The sequence below is a fragment of the Corapipo altera genome, unplaced genomic scaffold, assembly GCF_003945725.1.
Source record: "Corapipo altera isolate COAL_440 unplaced genomic scaffold, ASM394572v1 61411, whole genome shotgun sequence".
Taxonomy (NCBI): Eukaryota; Metazoa; Chordata; class Aves; order Passeriformes; family Pipridae; genus Corapipo; species Corapipo altera.
In genome coordinates, this window is record NW_020884875.1 from 11,245,454 (window position 1) to 11,264,659 (window position 19,206).

Here is a 19,206-nt window from a genome sequence, read left to right on the forward strand (position 1 = left end):
TAGGTACATGTCCTATACATTGGATTGAAAACAATGTCCAAATCTTTGAGTTCCTGTACTTCTCACTAAAATTAGTGGTTAACAAAGTGTCTTACTTGAAGTTTTATAGTGATAATTAGATAATAAAAATATGATTCTTCTTTGTTCTGGTGTTCATTCACTACTGAATTAGTTCATGCTGAAATTCACTTCTGCAAAAGCAGTGAGATCCTTATGACTTAAAATATGAAGTTCAGTCAAGTTCTCCCTGATGTAGGTTGGCCTGTCTTAATGTTTCTTAAATCCTGAACTTTTTATGAGTTTAAGTATTAAGTTTCTTATAGAACACATGTAAGTGATATAACATAAGATAATATTCATAATTTAGTTTTATACTCCTGCAATTCAGTTAATTAGTAACTTATATTCAGTTAAGTTCTTTTACGAAGAGTTCTTTGCAGTACTTGCTTTTTCTGGCAATGTTTTCTTCAATGCTCTTTGTTCCAAGTTTGTGTGTAAAGGTCAGAAAACCAAACCTCTTATAGTTTTGGATAGTCTGACTGAATGAGTAAAAATTATTTTATTTTTCTTTCTAGTCTTGATCCAGAGCAAAAGGAAATGTTAATTGAAGTGATAGAAAAGCTTTTGAAGGATAGAAGTACGGTAAGAAACAGTTTTCTATTACACATGCTTATATTTTTAAGGAGTTTACTCTGGAGCCTGTCATTTAGTAGTATGTAATATGCTTTCCTAACCCTTGCTGATGTGATTTTATATGTTTTCAGATAGAAGTGTCATTGTGTATTTATGTATTACAGTATGACTGTAATAGTGACTGTCTCTTTGGATCGTGAGTCTGTTAATTAATCTGTTTTTGTTAGCATGTTTTTATGTATGCTTCTTTAAACTTTATTTTGAAAATTAAAGTTATATAATTATATGAATCAATGTACAAGTCTTTATGTATAAATTTTCATATCCACTTTTTCATTGGGACATTAGCTTGGTAATTTCAGTTAGTTTAGTAAGAATAGTGTTAGTAAGAATAAATTAGTTCTGTATGATGCACATTGTGCTTATTGACATCCATCTCTCTTGTAGTGTCTACAGTTATTAAAAAATTGCACTTGCTGTGCACTTGTTTGTTCTTTCAAATATCTTCACTTCCAGTCTGGTAAATAAGAGATGTTCTGGCAAAATTTCTGTAAATTTAACACTCCTGTTGTATTTTACCTGCCCTATATAGGTACAGATTTTCTGTATGAGCTCCTAGATGTTTCACAATGGTCTTACACTTTATTTTCTTTTATTCTGCAAGTAAGTTTCCCACGTATAACCTGGAAAGATAATGGAGCAAGGAATCAAAGTTAGATTTCGAATAGAAACCAGAATTGTAAATTAAAACATTCTCTTGGTCACTGTGTGCAGGTTACTAATGTAATGAATGGAATGCTTTTTGACTAAAGGAAAGTATTGCTAGGGTACCACATGTTGTGTTGCTTCATCTCCCATTTGCCAAGTGTTTTTGTATTCTCCATTGTTCTAGCACAGTCAAGGTGTTCAGGACATAAATGGTGCTGTTCTCTAAAAGACATCTTGCAACTTCCATTGAAGGGTTAGTGAAGGAGTGTGTTAGAGCTTAATGGCTCAGCAGACTGTAAATCAGTTAGTTATGTCTCCTGTTTGCATCTCTACTTGACCTGTACTTACTTGTCAGAGGCCTTTGTGTTTCTGTGAAGTTGTCCCTGCAGTGGTTCTTTTTGTATTTTCTTTTTGTGGCTCAAACTCTTGGTGTGTATGCAAACTGTGAGTGTGAGATTAAATTGTTTGTTCCTATGGAGGCATAAAAGACTAAAAAACCATCAAGAAAATAAAATCCCTGAGTCTTCTCTCTGTTTCCTAGTCCTTATTGCATATGGTAAGTGGCAAGTCAACAACCAGTCATTTACACATTTACTTTAACAATATGTTAGAGGAAAAAAGTATAGACTAGGTTTGGATCTTCTTTTTCCTTGCATTTGGAGTCACTCATAAGGACATCAGTGCTCATTGCTTAATATGTGCCATAATTCTAGTGCCTCTGTGACGCTGAATAATGGACGCTGCATTTGTGAAGATACCAGCTGAAACAGTAGTCAAAATTATGCTATTTTGTTGGCACATTCAAGAGGCTAAGAATGATGGACTAGAATCATGTCTTCTGAACCTGTTTGGAGACATAACATGGTTAACTGCTGCAACCTTTTCCTCCCTCTGATCCCTCTTGGTCTATTCCCTAGCAAGACCTGATTCCAGTCTGGACTGACACATCTCAGCTTCAGAAGTTTTACTCTTTTGGGAAGTGATATGAAGAGTAATTATTCCGAAAAGAAACCATACAAATCTTTCTTCAAGACTCTCTGAATCAAAACCAAGTATTAATGTGTGCTCTTTTTGTCAAAAACTCCACAGCTTGTGGTGATCTAAAGTAGATCAGTCCTTAATAGCTTTGGGAGGAATACTGTAGCATGGAAAAGCTTTACCTTAAGAAGCTATCTTTTGTCACATATGTCAGAGACTGAAATAGTTAATGATTTATGCACTCCAGGAGTTTGCAGGCTTTGACTTTTTGCCCTAAAAATGCAAATACCCCGGATGGACAGTTGAGCGCATCCCCTCAGTGCTAAGCCCTAAAAAGGCAAGAAGATGCCTCAGGTGGACTAAGCCCTAAAAAGGCAAGAAGATGCCTCAGGTGGACTAAGCCCTAAAAAGGCAAGAAGTTGCCTCAGAGGGGCTAAGCCCTAAAAGGCAAGAAGATACCTCAGGTGGCCAATCGGGCCCATCCCTCCCTCCAGTGCTAAGCTCTAAAAGGCAAACAACTCCTCATGCCAGGGAGGTGCAAAAGCATGCTGAGGGTATATAAACTGACTGGTGACTTTGAGAATTTGGGAGTTCTCCTTCTCCCCCACCGCCTGCGAATCATGACCATCGTTCTCAAGCATCGCTGGATCCCGTGGGCGGTGACTATGTCCATTTCTTTTGTACTCTCAGCTTCTCTTTTCCCTTACTCTCATCCTAGTTTTCCTCTCCCCTAAACAGTTTCTCCCCCCCCAAAAGTTATCTTTATGTTACATTGTTTTATGACAACACCCAAACTGTTAGCATGCTTGTTGATACAGAATTGTTAAAATAAACCTTACCAGTATATGTTTTCAGACACCAATTATTTAGTGTCGTTTCACTCTAATCCACCCCAAGGGAATTATTGATAAAAACCTGAGTTATCCCCCTCCCTTTTTCTGGGGCGGGTCATAACAACATACCACTGAATGTTCCCAGAAAGCTCCCAGAAAGCCCCACGTTACTACCAGAAAGTGCATAGGGCACAAGTGTTTCATTAGCAGGTAACTCCTATCTGAATGAGCTTATTCATTGTCCCTAATTGGAAAACAGCAGTTTACTCACAGTGGGGAAATCAGAGTGCCACTTGTAGCTAGTTCTAGCTTTTAAAATTGGAGGAGATGCAGCTGCTTATGGGTGATGGTCCTTGACTACAGGTTTGTACCTATGTAGCCTATGTAGCCTTAAGTTGGCAACTTTCTAGGTCTTAATGAGGCTGCTTCTGGGAAATTTGTGTTAATTTGACTCACCTTTTTGTATTCTCTCAGGGAAGCTGAACTTCTTACACTTAGTGTAAAAGAAACAGCTTCTTCTACATACATAAAAAGACAAAAGCTTTTTTTTATTTTGCAGCCTTGCTTACGAAAGTTATGTCTGGTTTGTTGCCATAGAAAGGCTATAAATGGGATAGAGCTGTAGAAGAGCAGCTTTTGGTCGTAGCCTCATAAAGTGCCTGTATTTGATTAATGCCTGTTTGACAATCAAAATGCCTGAAATTCATAGGATGATAATGTGGAACTGGAACTGCAAGTGTTTAATTGACACTAATCTTTGAATTCCTTCCATTAAAATGCACAGAAGCTGTTCCCTTACGTGAACATTAGTTGTCATCTCTTGATAGCTCTAATCTAGTATCAGCAAATCAGTTTGTTCACCAGAGTGGGAGAATCTTGGTGACTTCAGGAATTGTTGAATATCAGTGGTTCTCCACCTTTTTTTCACTTAATGGAAATGTCGGGTTATTTTTGGTATTTCTTGTACTTAAGGTCTGATAATCCTCAGACAAGCCATAATGTATTGTGTATTAACAACAGAATCTAAGAAAATCCACCATATTTTCTTTTGTTGTTCTTAATCTATTTGTTTTAGACATGTTTGGAGGGATAATGTAATTAGTAGCAATAACAATGTATATAAGTGTTGAATATTGTTCAAGTGATATTTGAGACTGTGCTTTAATGAGAAGTAAATTTTTACTCAAAATTTGTTTATTTTCTGTAACTATTTGACCTAAATCAGTGTTTTTGAAACTTCCTGGTATAATCCTGATGTTAATGAAGGATAGAACAGCTAATAAATATAGATGCCTCTAAATTTCTGTAAACCAGAACATGCTATTATGTGTTATTAATGCAGTTTTTGTTGCACAAAAAAGACACAATGTATTTAAATTAGTAAGACTCATTTTACATTTGAAATAGCAATAAACTATCTGTATGGGAATTTTACTACAGTAAAATTAAGCCCTTTTATCAGATGGTATGTGTTCATTTTTTTTTAGGTCTCAATCAGTAGTAAATTTTAATATAAGCTGAGGTAAGCAAAACTTAAAATGAGATGAGATCTAACCTTAAATCAGCACTTCATTAAAATTTCTGGTGAGACAAAGGAAAGATCACTCTACTCCTTGAGTGTCTTAACACAAAGATTCAATTAAAAGCCAAGCTCTTAGTTAATCTAAAATGCAAAATTATCAAGTGCAAGCCATTGTTAACATACTCTCAAGGGTATATTAACTGGGCATTAAGAGCCTACCAACAAGTCTGTGATTTTGTGCAAGTATATTTAAATTTTAAATGTGTTTGTATGTCTTTTTATTATTCAGACTTGTAACTCATCCTAGTTATGTTTTTACCCTTGCTTTATCTCAGGTTTTGATAAGCAGGTAGAAGAGCATGAATACTTGCTCCTTTTATTTTTCTAGTAATTCTTGATAATTGAGCAGCTGGATTGATTTTATGTAAAAGGGAAGATAAGACCATGTGTATTTTATCCTAAAATGATTTTCTTTGAAAGGAATATGGCTAGTCATGTAGTCATGTGTGAAAGTATAACTGGCTGGTTTAGAGGAAACTAGTTCCCTTTTCTTTCAATCAATTCTGTATTGCTTCACTCTAAATCTATTTTTTCCATTCACTTACCAAGCCTGATAATCTTTTGATGTGTAGGATTTAAGGCAAGATTTGTTGCTTAAGTTGCTTTTGGCATTCTGTGAGGGACTGAAGTTAATAGCCTGCGCTGCTCTGATTGTATAAACAACAATAAAAGTCAAGTTCATTGATGATATCTGAGTTACAGCAGTTAAAAGAAACGTTTAAAAGAAAAAATCCATGTTGGTATTGAAAAGGAATCATGTCTGTTATCCAAACCTGTAAAGCAAAAAGAACTTGTGACTTACATTCCTCCATCCAAATTAAAGTACCCCAAAGTGTATCAAAAACTGCATCTAAAGATAAAAGGCAGGATGTAGAACTGTAGTTAGAATGTAGTTGTATGGATGATGGGTGTATTAAAAATGCCCAAATTTATTTCAGGTTTCCATCTGTAGCTTTGATCTGTTTTTATTTGTTTGACTATATATTTTATTTGTTGTATTTGTTGGCTATATATCTCTGTTATAACCAATTTATTTTTCTGTTCTGGTGTGATAATTTACTTTATAACAGATACAACTTAGTATTAACTCTGAGGGGTGAAAAGACCTTATGCAAATAGATGAGTATTTAGATTTCTTTTGCAGACTGTGTGGTTACTACATGAAGTGCAGATTCTTTCCAAGTGAGATTCCTTTGATTAAAAAATGATCCTAGGAATTGGTGATGGCTTTGCAATGAAAGTCTTGGTCTTTTAATCTAAAGCAGTATATTTAGCGATAATGGAGAAAGAAAGCTGGGCTCTCTTCTTTTTAACAGTAGGCTTCAGTTAATAATGTAATATTTCAGTTTAGAACCCAAATGTGTAGTGTAAAACAGTATTTTCTTAACTTATTGATTTAATGTTGGTAAATGCTTCACTTTTGTGGAAAAAAATTACTGAGTTCATGCAGATGTTTTATTGTGATATATCTATTATCCAGCTATTAGAAGATAGATGACTGATCTTTTCCAGTTTCCTTACCTCCAGAAAATTGAAATAAGAAGGGGAATATCATTTGGGCTGCATGATTAGGGCAGGTGGGGTGGCCATTAATTTAAAAGAGAAGAATCTTGGCAGCATGGGCCAACTTGCACTGTATTATCAATCAAACCTCGATGCACTTCTTGTGATGACCCAGCACTCTCAGGTTTTTGCAGCGTTAATTAGAATTCATGACAAAATAGATGCAAGGAAACATTTTGTACCCTTCATAATTTTATAGAAAATTTATTGTTATTAGAGGAACCATTTGCTTAGTGTGATTTTTTTCATTACCAACTTGTCAACTAGCATAGATAATCTGGAGAAAATATGAACTCCATAGATTGGGTGTCACTTTTGTTGATGGTTCATATAGTTTACCTTGGAGCACAGCTAATGGCTGAAGTTCATAGCAACAGCACAGAAAAATGTGGCATCCAGTGAAAGACAAATGAACCATGTTTATTGCTTTAATATAAAAAATACATAAATGGAAAGCAGCATTTGAATTTGACGAGCTCATTGCTAGTTTTGTTGGAGTGATTTATATTTTCTCCTTATACAAAAAGCTACTATTGACACAGTGAGATGGAAATTAACTGACTGTTTTTTAGAAACTGATATTTTTTGGTTTTATATTCTGATTGAATCATTTTGTTTTAATTCTAAATATTTTTATGGAATGTTGAGCATTTAATAAACAAGATTATTAGCTGTTCCACTGATGTTTAGATATATAGTAGGATCAAACTATAGGGGAAAAAGTGTCAACTGAAAAATAATCTCTTATTAAGACAGCATTAAGAAATCTTCTCAGAGAAATCTTCTTGTCACCAGTGCATTTTCAATCTGTCACATTCTTTTTTTTTTTTCCCCCTTTCAAATGAAAAGCCTAATTTTAGAAGATGCAATAGTGGAGAGAGAGGCATGATCTTAAATAGTGTTATGAATGAATGGCAATTCCTGTATTAACTTGTAAATCTAGTGACTTGCCACAGGAATAAAATGCTTGTTTGTCCAGTACACCTCTTGCATTTCATAGCATATGTTCAATTTTTTATTAATAACCTTTAATATCTTTTAATATCTTTGTCAGTTTTCACAACTGACAGCATTCTCGTTGTAAACTTGAGTGGGTGACTGATATGACTTGAAATAAGTAATTATTTAGAATTCTTGTATTTCAGTTTGACTCTTTCTTTGCATTAAATTATTGTGTTTTACTCACAGTAACTGAGCTCTTAAAAAGCCAGAAATGTTCATAGGATATATTTTCAGTTTTAAATTATCTGAGCTAGTGTTTTATGTATTTTATGTCAGCTTTCAGACTAAATCATATCCAAATGAAGGAGAAATACAGCAAAATGTGTGTACTGGCTTGCTAGCAGTAAAAGGCAAGTGTATCCACTCCACGATTACCACGATACCATGAAGGACATCTGTGTTGTCCTTCACATATGAACCTAAAAGGGTATTTATATATTTATATATTAGATTGTGACTATTCTTGTAGTCATAAACTGATCTGTGTGTCAGTCTCCCTCACCCCAGAGATGGGACAGTGACCTACAAAAAGTCTCTGTGGTCCAAAAATATCATCCCTCTCTTCTAAAGCTCCAGGTCTATCACACCGTCCTCTGCAAGTTGGCCTCAACTGCAGTTCAGAGTTCTGCATCCTGATAAAGAGATTTCCCACCTTTTCAGTCTTCCATACTCAGCTTCTATGGTCTAATTGAATACCTACTCAGGACTGATAGTGATTTGCTTGGGATTAATCACTGCCTTCTGCTGAGTTTTGAATCCCTATGTAAGCATCAACTCGCAGCAGTTTTTAATTACAGAATAGCTTACTGCAGCACGTTGTTGTGAAGAAAGTTTAGTACAACAGCATATAAAAAAGAGCTTTTGTTTTTGTGATACAGCAAAAAATAGTAAATTATTTTAGATGTAAAGTGTATTTAGCTCTATCAAATAATCAAATTTTGCTCCCTGGAATGAGTTGCGTACTTGCTGGGACCAGCAGGTACCAGTATGTGGATGAGGCTGGAGACAATAAATGCAACTTCACGTTTATTCTTATTGGTAATTCATAAAATCCCCACAGAGCCTGAGACTGGTTTAGCATAATAGCAAGACTATATTCTGAGCTGTTTTCTTTCAATTGTAATGTTGGGCGCATACTAATAAACCACATGTCAGCCAAATGCAAGGAGAAAAATGTAACATATGAATATCATTGTATTTAATATTTCCCAAAAAGTACCATTTCAATAAACTGCACTTCTATTTAATTGCTTACTTTAAGTCATTGGGGAAATTTTAGAGGTTGAAATGCAGATCCCTAGTGCTCAGATAGAATATGACATTAATTTGCTGCCAGAAGGCTATACTGCATGCATGCTAACTGCATACATATCAGCTGCTTCATATAAAGTCTCATCATTTTAGTTATTTGACTTAACATGTACTCTGACACAAAGCAAATCTTAATTAAAGCAATTAGAAGAGAAAGAATAGTAGTTCCAGGCACACAATCATATGCCCTTATAAGGCATGGTCAGCTTTTGAGCTTTTCTCACAGTTTGATTAACCTGCTGACAGAATTTTAACTGGAATTCCAGTATGTGTTTCCTTCCTTTATTTTAAAAGAAAATACCCTGGCAGAAGGTTTCAGTAATCCCCAAGGTGTTAGCATGTTGATCACCTATTTAATTTTCTCATAAAAACAAAGCTATTTTACAATCATAGTCAGCATGAGAATCTTTTTGTATAAATAAAGATTTATTTCTTATGGAGGCAAAAAATTGTGTGAGAACATGACAAGACATAAATGATCCATTCCTGCAATTTTGTAATTGGTAGGGAAGGGCTGAACAACATGCAGAAATTATGTTTGTGTTCTTTGAGGAAAGGTATTAATATATCTCTTTATTGTATTACTCATTTTTGTGGCTTTTTTTTTGCAGAATGTATTCATAAAACTAAATATAAAATTTCCTATGACAGTTAATTTTTCCGTATTGAGAGAGAAGTTTGGATTCTGATAATGCCAGGGAACTTGCCTCAGCTCCTCTTTCTTTTGATCAGGGCAGTGTTGATAAGAGAATCCTAATAAATGTTATTGGGCATATTGCTGTGTTTTACTTCTTGTTGTTTCCTGTTACTTCTGAGTTAATTGCAAGTTCTCTGATAATTTATTTGGAAGCTAAAACTGAAAAAAAAAAATTATGCCTACGTTGCACTGTCTTCAGGGCTGGGAAGTAGGATTTATGTGAGTAATAGAAACAGCAAGTGTTTTCTCTGTTCTAATAATATTACCCCAATTCTGTTTTGAGTAAGATACCATTTCTATGGACTTATTTTTTATTGTTGTTGTTTTGTTTGTTTTTGCTGAATAGAAATAATTAAAGATTGCTGAGAATTGCTAGTATTAATTCTGATTCTCAATTGTGGATGAACTGCAGAGGCAGTACTGACCTTCTGGTTTATATTTTGTTTTCTAGCTGGTAGCTGGGAGCGTTGTGATGGCATTTGAGGAAGTGTGTCCAGATAGAATAGATCTGATTCACAAGAACTACCGAAAGCTCTGCAACTTGTTGGTTGATGTGGAAGAGTGGGGTCAAGTTGTTATAATTCACATGTTAACTCGATATGCACGTACGCAGTTTGTAAGCCCATGGAAGGTAAGCTTGTGACTTTTAAAAATAGTATTGTGAGCCTACATTCTGAATTATTTCCATTGTTGTATGTACTTAGTCTTTTAAGATGCATTTCTATGGGGATTTAATACCAATCAAATATGTGAGTCAGCTCCCTAAGACTTCACTAACGCAAATCATTTACCCTTCTTCAGAACGTGAGAATTCTCCTTCCAAGCTATAACCTTTTCTGCTTTACCCATGGCACATCCCATGGGCAGCAGAGAGACTCCTTTTTCTGTGGTTCTTTGAGCCAGATGACTCTTTGCTTTTACATGAGTGAGAACAAGAAAGTTTTATCATTCTGTCCTGACACTGGGTAGAATCAACTTGCATTTTAGATATGAATACCCAGTATCACAACATGAGAATCATCACTCTACTTGTCTAGGCTTTGCTAATGTGCTGAGGCACTGTGTGGAGACTTGAATATAAGTATTTGAAATGTGAAATACAAAAAACATTGTATTTTCATTTTAACGATGTGAATATGAGTATACTCTTTAGCATTTATAAAAGGAGATATTCAAAATACAAATCCTGTCACTTCTTACAACTAAAAAGGGCACAGCTCAAGAAATTGATGCTATTGCTTCAATATGGATTTAACTCTGAATAACAATTTAAATTAAAAGACAGAGTACTTCTGGAAAGAACTGTATAAAATTACTCCACAGTTCTGGTTGTTTGCGTTTATTACAGGCTTGGGGATATTACTAATGTTAAGTTTTACCATTTAATTTGAAAACCATTCATGTTTAAAGATGTACATTTCAGTGCAGATTATTGTGGTTTGTAATTAGCATATTAACAATTTTTAAAGATTTCTTTTTTCAGCATTGGAATAGGGAATGACACCAACTATCACTGAATTCATTCAAACTGTCTTTTAATACCATTTGCCTGGGAATCAAGACTGAAATGCCATGGCATTCTGTGTTAATATATGTATAATTTGTTATGTGAAAATAATCATAAGGAGTTGTATTTGGACAAACAGTTAATTTCAACCTGATTTAGTTTACGGTTATATTCACTTCTTAAATAAGGAGGGATTATAACAAACAACAAAAATGTTTGAAGTAGAATCATACTTCTGCACTACTAGTTAGATTCTGAAACACTCTTTTTTGTTTCTGATGAAAATGACATTGTTTATAAGAACACATTTTTCCAGAAAATTGCTTAAGGTAAGGAAAGTATTTTTAGATTATGAGAGATTTAGGTTATATGTTTTCCTAATGTCCTTGAGGCAGAGTGTTTACTGCACGTTCCTTATTGGAAGAAGGCAACTTTCATTCTTCCCTCCGACATTTAGAAAGAATCAAAATTGTTTATCTGCTTTGCCTAAAGCTACAGTTCTGCAATTTGTTTCAGCCAGTTTTAGTCTGTGACTGGACAAAGGAAGGTTAGAAGAGGAGGATGAACTTCTATCTTGGACTGAGAGGTTGGAGGTCTTAATGGGATTTTCCTTCTTTAAGGCTCTAATGTACTTTCTTTCACTGAAACTGGATGGATGACAGTTGTTGCTGTGGCCTGTGCTCTAGGATTGTAAAAGGTTTGTGTGACAATACTGACAGCATCAACCTAAAATTAGTCATTAGTAGAATAGTATTAATAACACTTTGTTTCCACTTTCAAAAGCTTTGATGTAAAATTTAGTTTGTCTACCTCCTCAGGAGTTAAATTAACAGATTTTTTTTTTTTGTGGTGCTACTTGAAATGCGTGCCTTTGTCAATAGGTTCTTAAATGAACTCATCATACAACAGTCCATCTTTTGCAGTAGAAGAGATTTTTAATTTAGTTTATTTGCATCATTATGGATCAGTATTTAGGCTGTTTATATGTAAATGTATGATTTGAGGAACAATTAAGTGTTGACAAAGTAGATTGCAGTCATATCAACTGCAGTGCATTTTCCATAGTTTTTCTAACTGACATCTTTGATGATAAATAGTGGATGCCAAGTCAAAGCCGATTATACAGTGCACTAGGAATTCATGGCGCTGTCAGGGAGAAGACCGATTGACTTTAAATTTACATATTAATGAGAAGATTTGTTAAGAGGGTGCTTGACTATAGAAAATAACAGCATATTTATAGGGCACGACACTTTATAAATAAAGCTGATACAGGAAAATGGAAATTAAACCTATCAGATTAATAAATTCGAGGCTGCTAAAATGCATATTTGCATTTTTATTCAGTAAAATTTACCTTACTTTTTGAGAAACATATGTTGCTTTTGTTCAAATTGAGCTAATTCCTAGCAAGTAATGGTGTAGTGGTTTGAATTGATTTCTTTTGCATTTAGAAATCTAAGGAAAAATTTGGAATACATACCAGTTATGGAGAAAGATTATTTTTTTTTTTTAAGCGATATGCTTAAAGTTGTTACAAAACTTTAATCAAATTACCCATTAACCAAGAATACTTAGTTTTATATTCCTATTTTTAGCTTCTTTGAGGGGTATAATTTTTAATTCCAGTTGTAAATGCTGTGAGAAAGAATATCCTTGGTTTATGCTATTTGTTTTAAAGTACTTGGAGGATGTTTTTTGAAGTAGTTACATGTGAATACAGTTTCAGAATAACCTTTTTTTCTGTATGAATTGTATTCAGCTTTAACATGTGTTAACTGGAATGAGAGCATGACACTGATATGGGAATACCTGCTTGGGAACCAGCAAAAACAATTTCAAGTTTGTTGGGAAACAGCATACATGATAGCAGATAAAACTGTGATGAATTCCAGCATAAATATTTTGCCCTGCTCTTGTTGCAGAAGTTGTTGGGACTGCCAAGTTGTTTGCAAACATCTCCTGACCCATAACAGCTTGCAACTTATTCTAAAATAAAGTTGTTGTTGGTTTCAATGAATACATTGAGTTGCAGTCTGGCAGCTCAGAAACTGATTTTTGGGCCATCCTTGTTTCTGCAAGATAAGGATCGCAGGAGAGAGTGGCTGCTTCAGCTGTCCTGGTGCATAAATTTAACAGCAAGCGCATGTCCCATCTGGGAGGGGTGTCTTCTAAAAACAACTGACTTGGTCAGAAGTCTTTGTATAGAGCAAAATGGAGCTGGGAAGTGTAGTCTTGCAAAAAAACCAGTGACTCTCAGGGCTGCTCAGCTTCATTTCAGACAATTGAACATTACATAAATAAACTCTCTTGATGTTCAATTAAGATCAGAAAAAAACAGTGAATTCATTTTGATCATGGGCTTCCGTTATAACAAAGTTGCTGATAAGGACTTCTGAGAAGCTTACATTTTTAGGATTAATTATAGAAGTATTGCTCAATTTAAAGTGCTCAGAATTTACTAAGAATAACTGATGGCGTGGAAGGGAGGGAAGGAGGAATTCAGCCTGAAGAAAATAATCTAAAAGAATAAGAAATTTTACAAGAAAAATGTGAAGTATTTGAATGTGTATATGCCCTAAACCATGAATTGTGAAAAGGAGCCCAGCTCTCAGTGAATTACAGGAAGAAACAGATTGAAAATATTTATTTTGATTGATAACTCTGACAAAATGTTGAGGTCCCTTCTGACTTCAGCTGTTCTGTGATCTCTTGTCTTTTGTTAAACGCTTTAAAATGTTTCCTGCTCTTGCGGTATTTTCTTAGTATCTTTTAGTGAGGAATTCCTAGTGTATTCCATGAAGGTCATGGTTATGTGTGATACAATTCAGTGTCTAATGGCTACTTAAGTCAGCTCAGCAGTGTCTAATATTACTTTAAATATTTTTTTGTTGTTCTTGTTCCCTGTGTTGGGGTGCACATTGAGTGAACTGTAGTTGTGAACAATAAAGCTTCAAGCACAACACATAGGAAATACTGTCTATTTTTAACTGTTGTAAAACTTGTTAACAGTGTAATGAGCATTCTGAATCAGTTCTTCTGGTTTACTGCAGGAGAGCTTAATAAAACTTCTAAATCCTCTGCTGAGAGGCTGAGAACAGAATGGAAAGGTGTATTCAGGGTAATAGCCTCCTATTAACTAGGTTACCCAAACAAAGTAGTAAAAATGAAACAAGCTGAAATATTTTAAAAATATTTTGTATGTATATCATTCATTTAATAATGAATCAACCTGAATATACCTTTCCCTTCTTTTGTTCTCCAACTCTCAGTAGAGGATCTAGAAGTTTTATTATGCGCTCCCACAATAAGAAGATGAATAGTTACATATTTAAGAAACATTCAGAAAAGCATTCATTCTTTTAGGATAAAGTTAATCATGGTATGTTATGTATTACTGAATTGACATATCATCTACAGTCCATTGTAGACCTCAGTGAAGTTTCTTTGTAGATATATCAGATGATAGTTTCACTGATTATTCTATTTTTTTCCACTGCCCTAAAAGATTGTGAGGCCAGAGAATTTTCTTTCCCAGAGATCAAAAGCACTCATCTCACCTTCAGCTTCCACTAAGCTGTCCTCTTCAGACACCAGAAAACCACATACATCAGTAGATTTACTTAACCCTGATTTGGCTGATGCGAACGAAAGATTAAATTTAGGAAAACTAGTTTACAGTGAACTTATGTGTTATGCTACTTATTTCTTCCATTCTTAATGCATCTATTAGAATACTCAGTCTGAATCAGGGCGGTATGGATTCAGTTACTGCTCCCTTTTTGTGAGAGCGCAGTACTCCCTGGCCAGGTTCTTTTAGATATGCATGAAGTGGGGTTAATGCTTAATATCAGAGGCACTTATTTGAAGATATTTAGTGAAGCATTTGGGTCATAAAATGGACTGGCTAGCTATTTTACTGTCACAGCAGTTTTGTTTCTTCCTATAGTTAATTATAGGGGGGTTTTTTCCTAATAAGATGAGAATATCTTAACACATAGATTTATAACAAAAAATTACCTCAGGTTGGTTGTGAGAAGTTGATTACTTGAAATTCTAAGCAAAACTTTATGGTCATTATGAATACAATCTAAGACTATTTTCATGATCACTGTATAATAGCCTCTTCTGTCATTGAAAGGGAGCATTATTGCTTTTTCTACCATTACTCCATCTTCCTTCTCTCTTCCCTTGTGTTAGGGATAGTGTTTGTAAGGAAGTCTGGATAAAGAAATTGATCCAGCAGAAGAAAAACTGAAGAGAGGGTTGAATTTCAGGCACATTAATTTCCTGATTTGCTTTGCTTTGTGGCTTCTAGACACTAACTGCTGGCATAAGAGAAGTACAGTCTGTAGATAAAAATGCCATGTATCTTTGCAACAAAGTATGTTGCTGTGGTTTCTGTTAGTCCAATGACAGATTTGCAGTGGAATAGCATCAGTGAGTAGAACCTGTGTAGGCAAGTTCTTTAGGACATCTGTATCTACTCAAGTTAAGGAAGCAACCCCTGGCTTTCCTGCAGATTTGACCAGCAGTTTCTGTGTAGTCCATCCAGTGCTGTAGTCTTGCCTTCTTGACTCTAGATGAGGTTCTTTTTATTATTTATATATAGGATAAGAGATAGTCTAGCTATCTGTTACAAATAAGTTGTTAAAATTGTTTTTATCTCCGTCTAAATTATTGACTTACAGAGATGAAAATTAATTAGAAGGAAGTGGAAATATTTTTATAGAAATCTAAATGTTAACTGTCTAACTGCTAGCAATTTTTAGTTTAAATATCTGATGTTGCAGATCCCCATGAGCCACCACAGTTTCTGGCTTTAATTTTGGCCATTTGAATGCTACTTACTCATAGAAAACTGTGTAAGCAATATGAAATGAATGCTGTGTTAAATTACTTTGAGGCCTTCCTGGATGTCAAAGTATTCATGAATTCTGTTCTGGACATCTTTCTTTGGGGTATTACTCTCTGTGTAGCAACTTGTGTGGTCTTTTCATTGTTGTACCAGGATTTTCTCTGGATATTTAGAAGAGTTGCAAAATAAGCTTCCTTAGCTCCTTTACAAAAGTAAACCTTTGTTAATTTTTCCACTGTTTGAGAAAGACCTGTAGGAGGTCAGACCTCTGCTCTGAGAAAGTTTTAGATTCCTGAATCTGATCCTGTACACTTCTGTTTGTAATATCAGATAGAATTCTTGATTGGTTATGGCAGATCTCTAAAGGACCACTGGGAACAGTAAATATAAAAAAATGCAAATTATTTGGATCAGTCATCTCTTTGACAGTGTAAGCATGAGTTTGTTCCAGTTCATGGTTAGAAAAATGCCAGACAAGAAGATTGGGGTAACTTAGTCCTGAATTGTAGCAACATGTCCTTATGATAAAAGGATGATAAGAGGATAAATATACCACCAGTTGTTAGTGTGAAAATACCACTTGAAAGTGAATCAACAGATGTTTTAAGATACTTTCAGCTCCTTTGTTGGCTTAAGCATTAGAATGAAGTAGAAAAAAATGCTGTGAAGAAGAATTTAATGTCCATCGATGATGTTTAGATGAGCAGGGCACACTGTCAGGTAAGGATAGCAAATTTCCACCTTCCAGACTGCCAATCTAAGTACAGGTACAGTTAGCATTCTTCAAAGATTCCAGATAATTTTGTGGTTTGAAAATTTGAGTCTCCTAACTAATGTCTAGAGCTAGGACTGTAGTCCAAATATGGTTTAAATATTGGATAAACATTTTAGTAGCTGTAAACAATCCTAAAGCTGCATGAAAATTAAAAATAAAGATATGAGTCTGTTTGCATATATGGGAAATGTTCTTTTTGTGTTTACTTATTAAAAGCATCCATTTTTTCCCAGAGAGAAGGAAGTGATTTGCTTTAAGAAGTAAGCATACATGGTTTGTTGTAACTAGAGTGTATACTTGAAACACTACAAAAGCAAGAGCACTGTGAACGATTGCAGTTCTGTACAGTCTGAAGATCTGTGAGGTCCCTGTTTCTCCATACCTTGTCTATAACTCCTGAGGGGTGGTGACTGATTCTAGAGCATGTAGTACCCTTCTTTTGGTTGCAGTAACTAACAATTAGCTGGTTTTCTTTGTGGTTCGTTTATTTTGCAACCCTGTGGAAGAATACTCTTGCTTGGCAGTTGGTTCATATGTGCTTGCTACATTGATGGCTTATACTGCCTCTTCAGATGCTTAAACTGATGTTAAACCTTAACTATCATAAAAAACTGAAAAGCAGCTCAAGCACTTAGCCAAACATCTGAATAAAAGTTTCAAATTCACTTTAATTTTTGGACTTGAGAGAAATAAAAATGTAAACTTTTAGCTGGAAGCAAATGGTATATTTTTCCTTTAGTTAATCCCTTTGATTTTGTTCCTTCTGAATTTTATTTTGCAATATTTAATTTATCCCTTCCTGTTCTTCCTTGTACTTGCTTCCTCTCTTCTTACGCTCTACATGTTTTTTTTCTTCTTTGCTTTTCATCTCTGTTTGTCTTTGTGCTGTCATTATCGTGCCTTTTCCACACACTACTGTAAGATTTTTTTTTTTGTGGTAAGAAAGTTATTTTATGCCTCACTTCCATTTTGAGGAGAATGAAACTGTTTTGAATAAATGAAAGTGATCCAAAAATCATAATGGATTGTTTTAATTCTAACTGCAAGTGTCACAAGACTTTGTTACAACAGTAATTGGGCTTTTGGGGCTGCTGCAGAAAGACGTTCATTACTGCAGCATATTTAAGTCTTAGACCCTATATTTAGACACCAGTTCAAGACTTTAATTGCTGCTTCTTAGAGCAACGAGAATGAACACTTCTTCAGTTTTCACCGTAATTTGCTGTGAAGTTACTTAGCACAGATGTTACTGTAATTGTGATATATTGGGAAAAATTTATTGTTCAGTGGACCTCAACCCCAAATTTCCACCTGTGCAATCCTCGTCTCAAAGCTGTAGTATAAAACTTTTATGAATATTGGCTTTCCGAAGAATGTTTTGTGGGTTTTTTGTTTGTTTGGTTGGTTTGGTTTTTCACTAATTGTTTTATTTCATTACCTTTTTGAGTTTGTATTTAAAACCTATGTTATTGGCTAAGTGAGTTTTTAAAAGCCACTCTAAGGCTGGATTGAGCAGTTTAAAGGGTATTTCATATAATAAATGAGTTTGCATATTCATACTGTATGGGGAAATTGTGGGTCTTTTTTTAGAATGAAATAAACATGTAGATCTGCACTGGAATTGTACAGGGGATTGTATAGATGAGAATATTATTAGTAAACTACACATGAAATTTGATTTATATTTTGTATATACTAGAAGTTAAACTAAGAACAATGTGAGTGAAAGTACCTTAATGTTAAATTTCACCTGCCACAGTCGAATTCTCAAGCTTATGTAGGTGTCTTAGTTCCTTTGTGTAGCTTAGGTATCAAAGATTTTTAGCAATTACTGATTTGTTCTGATAGATCAAAGACAGGTCCATTTTGGTATTCTGAAACCCATCTGTGAAGCATGTGGAAGGATTTAGGCATGTTCTCACACAATATGGAAATTTCAGATCTATCTCGGATATTAATGTTTTAAGTAGAAAACTGTTCTTTACATTATGTACCGTTTTCCTTCTTTAAGGATACTGTTCATGATACAGCAAATGATTACTGATCTTGGTGGGCTAAGGTGGTTTTGGTATTTGGTCAGATTTGCTGACTAGTGAATAATCCCAAAAATCTTCTTACCTTTAAAACCTAGCTTATCCAAACTCTTGAGAACGGTTCTTAGAAATATTATAGAGGGCTCTGAAAGACAGCTAAAATCTTACCTGCCAAATATTCTGCTGCAGGCCTTAAAAAAAGAAGCTGTGAGTGTATTTCCTTATGAATCCAGGGAGAGAAACTGAAGTTCTATAACTTCAGTTATACCTAACCTAGGAATACAAATATTTGAATCAGTTTTTCAATACAAGATGGAGTTAAGGCTGGTAAAGTAGGCAAATATAATGAGATCATGCTTTGGATGTCATTGAAGGTTTACTTGAACTCAGTCTGTGGGTGTGTGAAGCTCTGTTTGGAGGTAATTGTAGCATTCACATAATGTGTGAATGCTTTCCTAAATGGAAGTAACATTCTCAACTTTTATGCCATATAACTTCAAGCAAAATCTCAGTTAAGTGTTAGCTCATTTACCTAGGGACTTTAAAAACACACTAATGGAATTTGCTATCTGTCAATTTCTTCATTTGAACTGTTAATACTTTATGATGTCCCTAAACAGTATGTCTGAAATAATGTAAGAAAGAATTAATGCATGTTCTTTCGCACTAAAATATTCCTCTGCTGTGAATAAATCATAGTAGATGGGGAATGCACAGAGTCTATTT

At 34.6% G+C, this 19,206-nt stretch overlaps 1 protein-coding gene across 4 annotated transcripts in view; it reads left to right on the forward strand.

Annotated features, from left to right (window-relative positions):
* Positions 1 to 19,206, forward strand: part of AP3B1 (adaptor related protein complex 3 subunit beta 1) — a 151,516-nt gene that overhangs the window by 29,113 nt on the left and 103,197 nt on the right. For all 4 annotated transcript variants that reach the window (XM_027634754.1, XM_027634752.1, XM_027634753.1 and 1 more), the window contains exons 6-7: positions 576 to 642; positions 9,759 to 9,938. In XM_027634754.1, coding sequence (XP_027490555.1) covers positions 576 to 642; positions 9,759 to 9,938 — 247 coding nt within the window. The remainder of the gene's footprint in view (positions 1 to 575; positions 643 to 9,758; positions 9,939 to 19,206) is intronic.